The sequence below is a fragment of the Rhopalosiphum padi genome, chromosome 2 (genome assembly GCF_020882245.1).
Source record: "Rhopalosiphum padi isolate XX-2018 chromosome 2, ASM2088224v1, whole genome shotgun sequence".
Lineage (NCBI taxonomy): Eukaryota > Metazoa > Arthropoda > Insecta > Hemiptera > Aphididae > Rhopalosiphum > Rhopalosiphum padi.
This window is the reverse complement of record NC_083598.1, coordinates 19,402,415-19,420,308: the sequence shown is the minus strand read 5'-3', so window position 1 is coordinate 19,420,308 and position 17,894 is coordinate 19,402,415. Positions and strand designations below refer to the sequence as shown.

At 24.1% G+C, this 17,894-nt stretch overlaps 1 protein-coding gene across 4 annotated transcripts in view; it reads left to right on the top strand.

Annotated features, from left to right (window-relative positions):
- Positions 1-5,359: 5,359 nt before the first annotated feature.
- Positions 5,360-17,894, top strand: part of LOC132922258 (transient receptor potential cation channel subfamily A member 1) — a 37,219-nt gene continuing 24,684 nt past the window's right edge. The window contains exons 1-2 of one of the 4 annotated variants that reach the window (XM_060985673.1): positions 5,360-5,561; positions 14,460-14,639. In XM_060985673.1, the coding sequence (XP_060841656.1) occupies positions 5,463-5,561; positions 14,460-14,639 (279 nt within the window). In that variant the 5' untranslated portion in view covers positions 5,360-5,462. Of the gene's footprint in view, positions 5,562-14,459; positions 14,640-15,928; positions 16,164-17,894 lie in introns of those variants that run through there. The other 3 variants (XM_060985674.1, XM_060985677.1, XM_060985676.1) reach the window with 3 other exon arrangements.

The following is a 17,894-nucleotide window of genomic DNA, read 5'->3' as shown; positions in this document are numbered from 1 at the left end:
TTCTGTAGTTATAATAATAAAAATACTATAAATATAGATAATATCTTAAAATAAATCAAAAATGTAATTGCTTATAGTAAAATGTATACAAAGCTGGACACTAACTAGTTAGAAGGTTAAAATTAAGTTAAAAACTAATACATATCATACACAATTAAAACATTACCATTTCTTTTTTTTTTAATATAAAAAACCATTTATTATAGAAATTAACACATCTAAACAATTTAACAATAAAAATATATAGTTTATCAACTTCCTGTAAGCAATAAGGCTTGTGTTGGAGGTTGAGAGTTATAATAGTTAATAATATATATGGATAAATTTAAATTGTATAATATAATTCCTACTCAGAAATTTAAACACTAATTAAATGAAAAACTTAAAAATACATAAAACATTTTTGGTCATAAATATAACATAAGAAAGATACATGATAACATGAAAGAACATAAGATAAGTTAGATATAGTTGCTATAAAAAGTGAACAAGAATACTAAAACACATACATACATATTACATTATTATTAATTACAAATCAACATTATCTGTGGTTATGTTAATTTGATTATATATATATTATATATGTATATGGATGAGGAATCTAAGAAATAAAAATATAATATAATTCTTACATTATACATGTATTCATGTTAACATTAACATGTAGGTAAGGCCGTACCTAGAATAAAATTTTCGGGGGGGTTATACAAATCTTAGTAAGTGGTGTAAAAAATAATAATAAAACAATTTTTAAATTTGCGTAATGTGATAAAATTTCGGGAGGGGAGGAGGCTTGATCCCCCTAGATGATGACATACCTTTTAGCCACTTAGCTAAAGTTTACTTTATTACATCTCCCTGGAAATTGAAAAAAAGGCATTTCACGATAGACGATTACAATAGTAATAATTCAGTAAACCCAGCTTCATAATATCGACTTCGATCGTGTTGCATATTGCACTTATCTGCGCAAGCCACAGGCCAATTAGACGTGATTAACGTGATAAATGGCCATAACTTCGAACCAAAGGCCGAGGAATAATAATTTATACATAATTGCACCTTTGTTCTTAACTCGATGAAACACATAAGTTCCTACAATTTTTTTTTAATCTCTCGATGGGTGATTTTCAATTTGTTATTTTTCGGTTGTTGTAAATGATGAGGATGGTATAGGGGATGTGGTAAACTTGACTTACTCTATGAGATGATGACGAATAAGATTGAGTGAATGCTGGGTACAGTGGCAATATGGTATCGATACCAAAATCCGTAACCTAACCGGCTAACCCATACTGTAGTATGTCTCTATGTTATAGATCTGTTTAATATTATATATAATTACATAATTATACGAGTACAATTAGGGCCTACGAGGACCTGGGTAAAGCTTAATTAACCTATAACCATAGCCCTTGAATGCGCGTGGCCTTGGACAAATGTCCCGCATTGACACCCCCTAACAACGGTCTTGTGTACAAGGCAATTGGAATTTCAGAGAAATGGAAAGAAATATCGTATTTCAAATTAAACAATTATGTACAGGTGATTAACCAAGCATGTTCATCCCTTTGACTCGTATCAATGAATTTATTTAAATTTTGATTTTTGACAATTTTAAATATACTTAAAGACCAGATTCTAAAATTCTTGACATTTTGTGTACTACTTAATGGTCTTAATGGATGTCCTGTGGGAATATACACTTCTGTTTCTCAAATGAGAACTCTTCATTTTAATTGTAAATTATTAAGTGAATAACTTTTTACATTTTTTTACGTAAACAATTTTTAAGAATTTAAAAATATGATATTTAAGAATACTTATAAATTAAAAAATTAATAGATTTTGATTAACTGTATTATTGAAGAAAAAAGGGTATGAGAATGCTGGTGAATCATCCTGTAAAGTAGATAAGTAAAAAAATTAACATTGAAACTTTCATTCCATTACATTTGTCATAAATATTTTTTGAAGATAAAGAATTTACAATTTAGAACTAAAATTACAAATTACAACTTAACAACATTCGTAGTTATAATAATTGGTATTTTGTGTATAAACTATATATTATGTGTTATTGAATTTCGAATGGTATTTCATTTTCAGTATAATATAGAATTCTTTTTATTTTCATTTGTTGAGTAATTTTGGAGCATATATATTTATTATATATATATATTCATTTGTGGAATATGTATTATATATATGTATATGTATCTCTATCTCATATACACTACATAATGATATCTAAATTGTGAATTTAATAGGTTTCTTTTTGTTTATTAAACGATCTCATCTAGAAATAATAGAATCAAACGTAAGTCTTCATGAAAATGGTGTTTTAAAAATTGAAGATATGTAATTTTTATATATATGTAAAATTAAATAAAACTGAATTATTGTTTAATTATAAATAGTTGACAATTGGCCCATATTATATATTGTACTCTAGAAATTAATATTTGAACTTCAACTTATTACTAAGTAAATAAACCACAAGATTTAATTATACTTACTTACGTATATATAATATATGTCGTATATCTGCGTGTTCTTGTGTGTGTTAAGTTTTATAGAAGATACGTTTTTTTCCGTTTAAAACATAGAGATGAGTTGGGACTGTTTGTTACAACTATAAAAAAATACAATATTGCTACCCAAATAAAAAATACCTATAAGTAATTAAGTTTAAAAAAAAGTCTTGTTTATGGGTACCTACTTTCAAAATTAAATGTAAAAGTTTAAAAATTTGATTGTTTAATTAAATATTTTTTATAGAATAATAATATAATTTGAATGGTTTTAAATTATAGTGGGGGACAAGGAATGTAAAATTATTTTTAAGATTACATTTAAAGATTCTAAGCAGAACAATGAATGTATATTGATTTTACAATGGATATTTTTCTGTCTATAATCACACTTTAGAGTGATCAAAATGCTTTAATCTTTAATTTAAAATTATTGTTTTCAAGTAGAAAAGTGAATCTTAGTGTACTTTGAGGGTAAAAACTAGGGTAATATGTGAATTTTTACGGAAAACGAGATTTTGACAACATATATTTTGTTTTTTTTTTTGCTAAGTCAACCCCAATATCAGTAGTTACTTGATGTTTTTACCAAATGTTTATATTATAATTTTCTATACATGGTGTAAGTATATAGTTTTTAGGTAGTTTGTTGTAATTTAAAAATATTTTTTTGTGAAAACCTGAGGTTACGTTTATTATTATGTTTTGTACATGCACATTTTCAAAGTATTTAAAATAATTTTAAGTTATTGTCTTTTTATATCATGAATTTATTCACACTGTTCTTTGATAGAAGTTGGCAATAATTCAAAAGTTAATAACAAATAACAATAATATATAATACTATGAATTATGATGTATTTAATGTAAAAAAAAAATTAATTCAGCCAACCGTATTGTCCGTAGGTCCGTATTACTAATAGTAAAATAAATTACTATATAATAAAATATATATACTTAGTAATATAGACTAGCAGACTATTTACAATCGGAATTCTTATGTATGCAATGATTTTTAATTAAATTCAAATTTAATGTATCCATTACCAGTGGGCAGTGACTTACTCAATGACGAGGTACACTTATCGACATATAGGTAAGTTACTGGATAGAAGAGCAATTATCTACTTGCTCATTTTTTTAAATTATAAATTATAATATTTTTTTGGGGATGAAGTATTGCTCCATCACTTTTATTTAGATTTTAAAAATATGTATCACAGTATAATGTAACATAATTATTTTAGATACATAAGCCATTATATATAGCTATACAACTTTAAAAAGTTCATTTTTTATGTATTTTTTAAATTTAGTTTCTGGAAGTGTTTTCTTATTGAATAGTTGCAAACAAAAATTATAACTTTTATACAGGCATACAGGCATACAGCAAATCCCTTTTTATAAAATCAATTTTAGTTATTACAATATTAAAAATAAAATATAATTAAGGTAAGGTTTAGATATCGATTTTTTGTTTTAATATAAAAAAAAAATTAAAAAGTTATATAAAAAGCTCATTCATATATTGAAAATTGTAATTCTACATTTCTAAATTCTAACCTATTAATATAATGTTCCAACTTTCAAAATAATGTGTTATTTAAAAAGTCGTTAGTTTAACAACTTATTCATAAGAGTTTTATACTCGATTTATGGCGAATTCGATTAATTTATGAATGTTTTGTTACCTTGTTAATATAATCAAGTACACAGATTTGAAATTATTTATTGTTCTACGTAGTTCAAACGATTTTGGGTTATAGTAACTGGTATAAGTACCTATATGCTTATTGCCGCTATTATAAACGATGATCTACACACGCAAATTTAAATGTTGTGTACTGACGTTACATTATGTAATAGTACGGAATAATATTTTGTTCATTTTTTATCATCACATATTTTAGAAAAAAATGAATTTTACGTAGAAACAATGGATAAAATTAAAATACGCTTCTGACTCGGGGGCCGGGGCCTTACTTTTAAGCCCCTAATTACATGTCAGGAGGTGCTTAGACATTAGACACACTAGTTACCCCTTTTGTACACGTCTATGGTTGTGAATGTTTCGTATATAATTTTATTTATTACAAAATATAAAATGAACACCAGCTTATAAAAAATAAGTAGGTAATATTTGTATTGTTTAAGAAAATAAAAAAAAATGTCCATGCAAATATTGACAATTAACTAACTGTACATACTAATATATACTTTTTATAAGATAAGCGGGTACTTATATTTTAATGTGGTAATATTTATATGTTAACTTAATTATATGCATGTATAAAAAATACTTCGTTACCGTTAAAACATATTATGTTCCTACGTTATGCGTATACTCTAATATTATTATCAATGAACAATATTGTTGCGTGTTAACACGTATTATTACCTATATATTATGTTTACCTACATATTATATTTATTATTTGTAAAATTAATAATGTGTATATTTGTGTGTATAGATACACATCTACTATAAACGTGTGCGTGTGTATTGTATTAGTATTAGTAAGTGCAATATTATTCTATGAAAACAAGGAACGCCTAAAAATGCTTATTGAATCGATTGTGGCGTTATCGAGGGTGTAGCAATTTTCTAAAATGTGTTTTTATACCGCTTCAGTACAGTTGTTTCTTGATCTCTGTTTGCATGTTCGCCACCTTTGTTCATCTTTCTAATTCTTAAGTAAAGGTTTGATAGTGTCAAGACAATTTTTTCTTTGTGAACATACATCTAATAATTTAATTATATCTGTGCCAAATACATGTAAAAATAAATTTTGAAAGTACAAATTTTTATTATTATCATATTTTAGAAAAACTTAAATACATTAACTATTTTTGGTCATTACATAAAAATGATTTTACTCCCAGTTCTATAAGCAGTGATATTTATATATTTGTATCTATAGCAATATGAAAGAAGAACCAACTAGAGATGGTGGTATCAGGTGGATGTCATGGGTAATTGGCAGTAGCAAGAACGTTCAACGAAATGATGATACTATACCTGGGGTAAAATTAAATATATTAATTTAATATAGGTACTTAAAATTTAAGTTATAAAAACGATCTCTAAAAATATGCATCAATTGTATAATATAATATAGAATATTTTGTTCTATCGAAAGATTTAGATTTAAATTAAAAATCTTAGTTAAAATTAAATTTTAAAAAGGTTGGCAAATGGGCACTGTACTGCTGTATATTCTAACTACTTATATGTAATATTTTTCAGAGTTTTGGTATGTAGTGTAACTTTGTAAGTATGAGTTAGGTGTAACACTTAAAACTTATAAGTTACATGACTAAAATGTAAACTAATAATAAATCAAAATTGTTATCATTATTATTTATAATAATCTTCTGGAATGTGAATAATAAGACGTACAGTGGGTTCCTACTTAGTAATTTTGATAATAGTTCTTAACTAATAACTGTAATAAAAATTACAAGTACTTAAGCCTGATTTATATTTATTGAATAGTTTAATAATTGTATTATATTTATATCAAATGTGTTGGTTTATTTGAAAATTTTACATAACACTGAAAAATAATTAACAAATTATCAAAATACAAAAATATAATGTTTTTGGTGAATTTTAAAATCAGATTTAAAATAACTAAGTTAGAAAAAATGTTATTGACAAACATCCTATATTATGTTTTCTGCCAAAGTTACCCTCACCCGTTATCACCATGTTCGATTTCTGCCAGAATAAAATTATTTATTTATTTTTTATATTTTTTGAGAAAAGAATATTCTGTATTATTATTATTTAATCACGATCGGAACCCGTTATCCGACGTGTTGTCGTGAACGTTAATAGAAGTTATTGCCTGTCGATACCGCAACAACCAAAGGCTTCGCCTCCGCATCCCCATAACTAACAAATCTAATGGCTATAAAACAATACACAAAACAATACATTTAATATTGGAATATTTTAATATTTAAATAAATTTAATATTCAATATTAAAACAACACTTATTTTTTATCAGCTACACTCGCTACAGTAAATTTGTCAATAATTGTTTTTGTGCCCAAACTATTTGTTACATTTCTTTCTATATTTAATATTGATAAATTTAAAGTTCGTTCTTGTTTCATTGTTGTTCTTTGCCAAATTTTTAATCGCCGCATAGAAGAAAATTAACTTTTGGATGTGGTCAAACTAACAGGTATTATGAAAACTACCTGTAGCAATTTATATAAATTTGGTACACATCTTCAGTAACTATTTTTTTAATATTATCAATATCAACATTTTTTCTTAACCAGTTAATTTTTGGCAACAAGCATCATTGATTTCAGAAAATCTACTGATGTATGCGTTACATCCTTAAGAGGATGCCATCATAGTATTTGTTATCTCTCTCTAACCCACGCGCAACATAGCAAATATTACGTTCACAAAAATGACTATAACCATATTAATTTCTCAAATTAGAGTAAAATGACCTATTATAGAATTTAAAGATAAGAACATTATCTATAGGGCCTGTCATAAGCGTTTTACTATATTTTTATTTTAAAGCGAGTTATGAGTATTTTAAAATTGTAAATTGTTTATACATCTTAAAAAACTCATAACTCGCTTTAAAATAAAAATATAATAAAACACTTATGAGATGCTCTAGATAATGTTCTTAACATTAAATTCTATAATAGGTTATTTCACTCTAATTTGAGAAATTAATATGGTTATTGTCATTTTTGTGGACGTAAAATTTGCTATGTTGCGCGTGGGTTAGAGAGAGATAACAAATACTACGCTGGCATCCTCTTAAAATAACTGAAATAATAATAATATATAGGGGCTAAGCCCCCACCATCCTAGTACCAACCTAATTGCGCCTATGGTGACAAGATAACTGTAAAGTTACTTATTGATTTTTGAACTATTTAGATGGTTTTATTTTTTTTTTTGTGTATATAATATCTAAAAATATTGACATTTAGTAGCCGCAATCCTATTATGTTAATTTACAAAAATTAAAAATTTTTTATGAGTATACATCTTGATATCACACATTGGCGAAAAAACGTCTCTTTTTCGTATATCAACATTTGTAATTGTCAATTTTTTTATATTTTTTAATGTTAATTTATTTTATAATTTAATGTATTTCGACGCTAAACTAGCGAGGTTTGTAACAATTAATATTTATATTGTACCTATAAAGTGTTTATATTATTAGCTTAATTTAATTTTATAACAATAAAGTAACTACCTATGATCGAAATGGATGTGCGTTTTAGTGGCGTGTCGCTTATCGAATTTATACCAGTTTATCTCATATTTTTATCACTTGATCTAAGCAATGACGCACACGTGCGCCTATTTACTACATTTCCTCATATACCTATTACAGGTAACTTTTTCGTATCAAATCAATTACGGTGATATTGAATTGAGTCCATACTACTTTTATGTGTTTGAATTAAGTCCAGCTTATTATCTTAATATCTTTGAATTGAGTCCGTATAGATAAAATGTCATAACTACCTACACAGTAAAATTCACTCAAAATTAAATGCTTTTTTCATTCGGGACATCCAAATATTTTTATTCTTGTGGACACTCTTTTGGGAATACAGTCTGATACATATATAAAATTAAGGAGAAAAGCAAAAAGACCATGTAAAGAAACATTAGAAAAGAAAAATTTTTACTGGAGCAGACAAACAAATATATAAATAAGCAAATTTGGAGATTTGACTTTTTAAAATTAGTATCATTTAAATTTTTACCAGCCACTATTTAATTATTAACATTATTATATTACACATAATTATTATTATTATTTTAAAAACATTATTATATCACACATAATTATTATTATTTTAAAAACATTATTATTATTAAAAACAATGTAAGCAATCAATATAATATATCAATAATAGGCTGAAGGGACTCAACTCGATTAACCTAACAATGTCGTCGGACTCAACTCCGATAACCCAGAAGTATTTGCGGGTCTCAATTCAATATTTGGGACTCAATTCAATGTCATCAGTCATTAATAATTGTCTGGAGGTTAATCAACTATTTTCTGCAGTTATTTCAAACTTCCTGACATTTCTTGGTATAACGATGAATTATAATCTCTTTTATTTTTCTATGTCAAGTCACTGTCTTCTTGAAGCATTTGAATTCTTTAGCTTTTTTCAATTAAATCGTTTATCTAATTACTTTGCTTGATCTTATTTTTTCTAACAATAATGCTCTTTTTGCCGCGATGAACTTGTTGATCCTAAATTGGACGACTTAAAAAGTTTCCGTCGTATTAGCAACGATTTCGACTGTCTTCTATTGTATGGTGAACTTAACACCTTACCTACTTGGCTTGAGTTTATTAGTCTGAACTTGAAAGTAAATAAATGCCAGTCCATGTTCTTTTCTTGATTCTGAATATTAACTAATAAACTCTACTCAATTAACAACGACATTTGACATCGTTAATCCTCATTCCTTTTGGCTTTTTTTGTCCATTTGCGCATCTCTACATTTAGTTCGAATAATTCAATTTACCACATGATGCGCCGAGCATGGACCAATTGCACCTAACATAACATTTTCGTTTAGGGTCAGTACCTATACAAATTGCGCTCTTTATATTTTAATAATAAAAATGCTTGAAAATTAAAATTTATTTATTGATAAATTGATTACTGGTTAAAGTGACTGGGTATTTTATAACAGTATCGGAAATTTTATGAAACGAGTTATAATATAATGTAACTAATATTTAATTTTGAATAATTATTGACGATCAAAAAATAACTTGTAAAATTCGAAAAAAAAATTTATTTACTTATTTATTTATTTATATTATATTATATGTATTAATACTCATAAAAAAATCGGTTAGTGTTTTCATTTATTATATAATAGTTATAACTAAATAATAAATTTTCTTTAGGTATTGTAAAATGTATAGAGCGCAACTAGTTTATCGATCCTAAAATGTGTAGAGCACAATTGGTAAATAAAAAAGTAATTTTAGGTGCAATTGATATACTGCTGATGCGCCTTGCTAGTTGCTAACGTTTACCCATAATTCATCATTCTTACCTTAATCTTACCTGGTTCTGTTTCACTTTTACTGATTTGTGGCATGCATGTATTTTTTTACTTACATATTATTGTACTTTGGGCATAGTCTATATTTAATAAAATAATTCAATGTATTATTTTGAAACTAAACTAGTGATCTCGATAAAGAAAAGACTATTATAGTAAGGTAAGGTAAGGATTTAGGTTCAGTCTCAAAAAATATCTAAAGTAATAAATACATTTTTTTTTCGAAAATCATAATATAACTTTTGGTGAAAAATGGACATAGTACCTAATAACGGGCAACGGCCAAGAGTCATATTGGTGGAAAGTAATTATGCCCATACATAATATCGGCATTACAAATATTGTAAACATTGTAACTATTATATTAGTTTTAACGGAGATCCTCGTAGAGTTGAACCGATAGAATCAAGTAGTGTCAGATTGGAATTAAATATATAATTGGTTAAATTAATGAAAACCGATAAATTTATAAAATAAATCCATTTAATGTAGATGAAAGTACGGAGAAGAGGCTTACACAAAATAATCAAATATATTTAGATTTAATATGCATGTGTTTGATAATCAGGTGGTTATAGGAATAGGTACCTACTTATATTTATTTTGATAGGTACTTTGAAAAATAGATTTTCTGTAAATACATATATATATCCACTAAAAAAAAATTAAATGATATTACTATGAATATTGAATAGTTTATAATCGGAATTATAAAATTTAGTTTTAAGCTGGAATATAATTAAAAACTATAACCTATTTACCTGGTTTTCATATCGGGTTGGTACTTTCCGGAAATATTAACTACGAATATGTATTCAGTAATTATTTTATTTTACTAAGAAAGTCACGTTCATAGATTTATGTATTTTTTGAATTAGTATAACTATATTATTTTGTATAATATTATAACTATTTCAAAATGTTATATAAAATCGGATTGTATAGGATAATTGTTCATAATTAGTTAATATTTTTAATAGAAAAAATTTAAAATAGTAATTTTGTTTAAATAATAATATACTTATTCGTCATATGGATTATGGGTAAGTATATATTCTACTAAACTACTTATTAGTCATTTTCAAATAATGTTTAGATTTCGAAAGAAATGAGAAAAAAAAGTCTCACATATGTTTTGTTGATTATTTATTGTTATTGTAACACTAGGAAAGCCAACAAAATATTCATAAGACCTATTATGTACCTATTATATATATCTCCCTAATTTATTTTATTTATTGGTTTGCAAAAGCTATAATATTGTCAAGGTTTTAGTCGATTTAGGTCTCTAACCCATCCAGATTGGTACGTGCCCCGATAATCTTTATAAGGATTTCGATATGTATAAATTCAAGAAACATAATTCGTCATTATAAAATTATATCGTTATTTGATAATTTATATTACTTTTTTGCTAAAAATGGAGGAATTTTTGTAACACCAAGTTTTTATTTAAAATTGAGTTTTAAATGTTTTAAACTGTTTAAAATATAAAAAAAGCTGATTTATTTTGTAAATTTTAATCAATTAAACTTAATAATGATTAATAGCTATAAAAGATTTGTTAGATTAAATTGTTATTTAGTACTTAAAATGTTAATTATTTTTAAATTAATTTTTTTGTATTAATGTTAGATATACCTATCCTAATTGAAACTTAGTTTTGTGTTTTATTTTCATGTATATTTTTAAGCAGAGTGAGTAATTTTTAAAACTAAATTCACCAAAAAACTTTAATATTTAATTCAATTATATAATAAATTAATCTTATGACGGATTAACCATAATTAATTCCTGCAGTTTTTGTATGATTCCCGTGAATATCACGCGTTCCCGGGAATAAAACGTTCTTAGAAATTATTCATCACTATGGTTGGATTTTAATAAATATTAAATAAACAAACATAGTTTTAATAATAATAAAAACTGCCAAAAAAATGTTGTCAATATTTATGACACGAACATTTAAAAAATCTTTTGCGAAGACAATATAGTATTTAAAAATTGTGCTGGTATAAAAATACCTTATAATGTTTTTTCCATCTCAGGTAATGTTTTTAAGTTTTAACTAAAACTTCAGTTGCTATTGAGTGGCATTTTAATATGTATATTAGTTTAACTATATTAAACTTTCCAATAACATTAAAATACTTTTATATATTGTGTTTTTATTATTTAATAGATTTTTTTAGATCTTGGACGAGGTGATGTAGTATGAGTTTTACAGTTATATGTGTTTTTTGTGTCTGTCATTACATTTTAGTTAATTAAAAATGGTTTAGTCTTCAACTTAATTTAAAAAAAATCATATTAAAAAATAAGTGTTAAAAAATTTACATTAAACTAGTTTTCGAGAATTCGATTTTGTTGTAATTAAAATATAAATAAGCATTGATACTTTAAATGTTCACTAAATATTTATAATGGTATTTTCTAGTTATAGTAATATTACTAATATTTTTATTTTTAGGAATTTTAAATTAAAATTCAGTTTTGTTTTTTATAAATGATAATGAAAATTTTAATCCTATGTTAAAATGCTTGAAATTATAATCAAGGTTCGTCAAAAGCTATTTAAACCAATTAAAAAATTAAACAAAAATTATACCCAGTCAAAATTTAATTTTTAAAATTATTTGAAGTTATAATTTTTACAAGATTGGATATTAAATGAAAAATAATGATTTTAGATTTTATGCTGTAAATTAATATATTTTATTCAAAAAATATTAATTGTAGGGATTTGAAACGTTTTGTGTATTATTTTACACTGTATTAATAAAATTAAATTTTCAAAATATTTAAAATATAATATTTTAAAATTAGACATCTTCCTTGAATAAATTCACACCATTCCAGCGGTATTGACTAGTTATTAAAAATAATTTATGAATGTATTACATAATATTATAACAATTAATAGTTTAATAATTAGTAGTGTGATGTTTTTGCTAAAAAATATTAGTTCTACAAACTTAAATGTACATATTATGGATCTATTTTTTATAAAAAAAACAGATTACTAATAAAAATAAGTTTGTGAATGTTATAAAAATGATATGAATTTTAATTACAAAATAATTTGAACGAATTTTGTCAACATTTGAAATGTTGAACTTCAAACGCCTATATAATAAAAAATTGTATCCACATATTTTCAATTATTTAAATTTGTTACGAGAACGTCGAGAACAACTTATTGTGAGGTCCTTTTTATTACATTTTTAAGCTTCAAAAATTGTTGGACCTCGCTATCCAAAATCACAGCTATGTCATTTTATTACTATGTAGTGTCAGTATGTACTTCTCTAGTAAACGTTAAACGGTAATTTATAAATAAATATTCAATTTAATATAAATAATTAATATTTTGTTATTTGGTTAATTCATGTTATACTTGTTAGTTGTAGAAACTAATATAGGTACTTCGTTGTTTTAAAATGTTTTTTATTATGAATATAGACAGGTTATAACTTGGTCTAATTTAAGATTAATTCCTGTATTATTTTCTGATATATTTATAAGTGCCTAACAATCCTCATTAAAATAAGTGGTTTAAATTGTGATTTCCCACGAGTGATTCATATTATGTCATTCTACACATGCAAGTTCTCAACTAAATCATTAATTCATTTACGTATAAAATATATTGATTTTATTTCAAATAAATATGCGTTGTTGAATTATTATTATTGTTAAAATTGAATAAAACAATTTAAAATAATCACGTCTATTTATTTTTTTAAGATTATTCATTTTTTTCTATAAGATACATTATATATTATATTCAATATTCAGTTAAAGGTTTGTGTTGAACTACTGGATTTATAATGTTTCGTACACATAAATAGGTAATCTAAGTCTTGGTAGATTTTGGGTTACGTAATAACATAATATTAAAACTGATTATTTTATAGTACCCATATATTTATTTTTTGATAAATTTCTGGCATATCGCAAGAATACAGTAATTTGTTTTTATTAATTTAATTTTTAAATTATGTACTGACAATTTGAATAGATAATCCAGTTCTTATCTTTCTGTTCTATGATCTATTGGTCTAATATACACAACTTATTTTTATGACACATTTTGTAAGCATCATATTTGCTGCTTCAATTTTTATTTTTGAAGAAAAAATGATTAATTCTTTTGCTTATAATTAAAATGTATTCTATCTACCTAATATTTATGTTAAAATAAATTTTAGTAGTAGTACCTCTAATGGAAAACCACTACAATCCGTAATTTCTGACGCTTTTATTGTTATCGTCTACTATTTATATTGTTCCAATGAGTAACAAAGACTGTATGAATAATAAAAAAAAATAATAAATATATGTTGAAGTTGAACTGAATTATGTAATAATTTACGAATAACAGAAAAAATGTATTTCAATTACAAAATATTAAAAACATAAAAACAAATATTTTATTTTTGTATCGTTTTTATCGTATAGAGTCATGTCGTAAAAACTAAGTGATATTAAAATTAATATTGAATTGAATGTTCCTAATAAATTTTTTTAGTATTTAAAATAATCTAAATTTCTCAAGTCAGTGTATTTGAGCTATTTACATTTTTATCCCAAAACGATGAAGACATTAAAAATAAACGAAATATATTCTGTATTTTAATAAATAATATCATGTTGGCACACATAATTTTACAAACTATCAAGTTTTTGAAAAAAGGTTAAAACTATAATTTAGGTATTATAGGGTTGTTTTATAATAAGCTTATGTCACGGTATGGGTTGGTTGTTTTTTTTTTTTATGATCAATATTATTTTTAAGTTGTATTTTCAATTTTCATTATAGAAACATCGTTTATGGCAGTTGATTCAAATGAGAAGAATACACGGGAGTAAAGTTGGTGGTACAGGTCGGATGTTATCGTCAAGTGAAAAACTTAGCCTTACACCACTAATTTTTCGTCAGAGTTCTACCGTTGACGGGGATGTATGTTTGTTGACAGATAGCCCTTACAGAATTTTGAGAGTAAGTATTGTATTATATACGTAATTATTAATTATAATAAAATAAAATACTTAACAATATCCGTTAATTTAAAAATTGTACAAAATCTTATTAGTTATTAGTATATAATTTTCAAATGTAATGCACACATGAATAAAAATTATATATATAATATACCTATAATTTGTATAAAGTATATAAATTATACAATTAAAATAACTTTTAATACAATTGCAGTTTTTGTTTATATTCTCAATTTTGAACGTATAGAAAGTAAAAAAAAAACAATAATAATAGAATTTATTATATTAATGTGAGATAAAATAAAATAAATATCAAATAAAATAGTTGAGTGTTAAATTAAAAATACTGTAAATAATGTAGGTATATACGCATTTATTTTCTTATTTAAAATGTTATTTTTTTTTCTGCTACGTTTTTATTTTATTATTAAATATATGTATAGTCAAATATAGTTACTTTTAAAATAAAACAAATTAAACGCTTTTTTATTTAAGAAATAGCTTTGTAACAGTATATCCCAAAAGTAAATAAACAGAAATATTTATTTATTTTCTCAGTTTTTAATTACACTTCAGCCATGGAAATGGCTGATAGTTTATAGCACTGAAATACATTTCTTGTTGTGTACTCGTTTACAACCGTTTTAAATATTGAAATTATAGTAGGTACCAAGGTATATTATACTGAGCACTCGTGTGGTAATATGTTAGAACGAATATTTGTTTTAATATTTTCAGCTATAATAAGTACCTACACAGCTTTTTGATGTTACATGATATTTATTTCAAACTATGATATCATCTTCATATCATATCTTATCATAACAATGTTGTTAAAAACATGATATTTTTATGTTAGTTGTTTTGGATGTATGTTTAAAATTCTACATTTGTATTTGGTATTTGTTGTAATTAATTATCATTTGTGTACGATAAAGTTAAGATTTAAACTGAGTATGTTAGGAGTATAAAACTGTATATGTATACCATATATATAAACATAATACGTAAATATATTAAGGACTAAGGTAGTTAAGTGGTAATTTAAAATGTTGATGTTATTGTGATGTATAGTAATGCAGGTACTATCTTTCCTTATTCGTATCACTTATTGCTTACACAGGTTATAATAACGTTTCAAGTGTTTCTTACAAAACTTATTAATTTTCATTTAATGCAATAAGCATGATAACACTACAACGTAGTAACATTTAAAATTGGAGTTTTATTGATTTATTTATTATTTTAAATGTATACTACTATACTACTACTATGTTTTGGAATTTAAAAAATCATATTGTGACACGTTATTTTCCGCGTGAATTTTCTTTGTTATATAACTTACTTAATTAATGTTTTTCATTAAATTATAATAAAATATTTAATTAAGTATTTTAAGGTCGTTTATAGATATTTAAGAAATCTAATAAGTGTTAATATTGTGTATATAATATTCGACTCCAACTGTTTATTTGTACAAATGGTGTTCATTAAGTCATGTGTTCCTGCCAAATAATGAACTGTAAGTAAGCTTGATAATACAGATATTAAGTAAAGTAAATAGTTCAAATTTTATAGAGTATGTTTATCGAAATTTATTCATTTTATAATTTATTAATACATTTATAATAGATAGATAATATTATAATTTAATTTTTTTAAACGATTTAAATTTATGAGAATCAGCTAGGGTGAATTTAGTATTGAAATATCAGTAAATAGTTTAATTATTTATTTTTTTTATTAGCCTATCCCTTTGGAAGACATTTAAATGTTATCCAATTATTTTATGAGAATAGCTAATCTATAAGAAAGTGATTGAAAAATTGTAATTATTTTTATTTATTCTTAATATCTATGTATAATTTTAATTACTCCTTTTTATATGATTTTGATGGATTTTCAAACAAATTCAAAACCTAAATTATTTTATAAATTGTACAATTATACATTTATACGTAAATAGCAACAAATTACCAAAAATTAGTATATATTTCAACCGTGTAGTTTCTGGAGTTTAAATAAAAATGTATATTGTTTTACATTTTTCATATATTTTTAAAATTAAATTTACATTTTAAAACTCCAACAAGAGTAAGTTTCAAATAAACCGAAGAAATTAATTCAAGGCAGTGCTACATTGAGGCATGTTGTATTGATTTTATTTTATCTTTATTTACCATTAAGTATTATTTACCCAAGTATGTTTTGATGTTTATTTTTTTTCTATTAAAATGAGAACAATTTTGAAATGTTCATACTTCTGAAGTTCATTTTATCTTAGACGATACAAATATTGTACACAAAGAATTGGAGTGTACTCATGTTAACACATTGCTTGAAAATAGTATGAAAAAAATACGGTTTGATCATTGATATTCGAAGAATCATCATATTTAAAAACAATCTCGAGCTTTGATTTACCATAACTAATAACTATAATATGTACTTAGGAACCTTATAGGGTCGATATAAGATTTTTTTAGATTTAAGCGTTTATAAAAAGTATTTATAGGCATAATATACAGTTACTCAAAATTGATCGGATATGAACTTATTAAAGTTAAGATTTTATACTCAAAATACAAATTTTATTCAAATCAATCTATAAATACTAATGAATATTTATTCTTTAAAAATGTATGTTATATAAAAAAATTGATATATCATAGAACCAAGTGTCTTTAAATATCATAAAAAACTTAAAAATAAATAAATAATTTCGTGTCTTGTCAAATAAAATTAGAATATTACACATTTAGTTTTTAATATCCTAAAAATTTGAAAATTATGTATTTGAAAATGTATAAAATAAATAGTATTATGATAAAACAAGAATTAATAAGTGTACAAATTGCCATAATATTTGTTTAAAAAAATTCTCAACATAACAGATATTGTATAGATATACTTAGTTAAGTAGGTATACCAATAAAATTATTTTAATTTATTTATATGATATCGCAAATTGCATAATTTTTTTATTTATAGAATATATTTTAAAATTGTCATTGCTAAGAGTAAATAGATTATCTTTTTAATTTTATATAAGTATTCGAACGTTATTTTGGTACAAATGTACAATGAAAGAAATTTATACAATTATAATTACAGTTAAAAAATTATTTCATAGCGATTTAAATCACTTTTTTGTATGTTTTAATTGATTAAGTACTGTGATGAAGATTGAATTTGATTTTTAAGTTAGATATGATTATTCAAATTATTTTGTCTCCTTTTGATTGTATTTTTT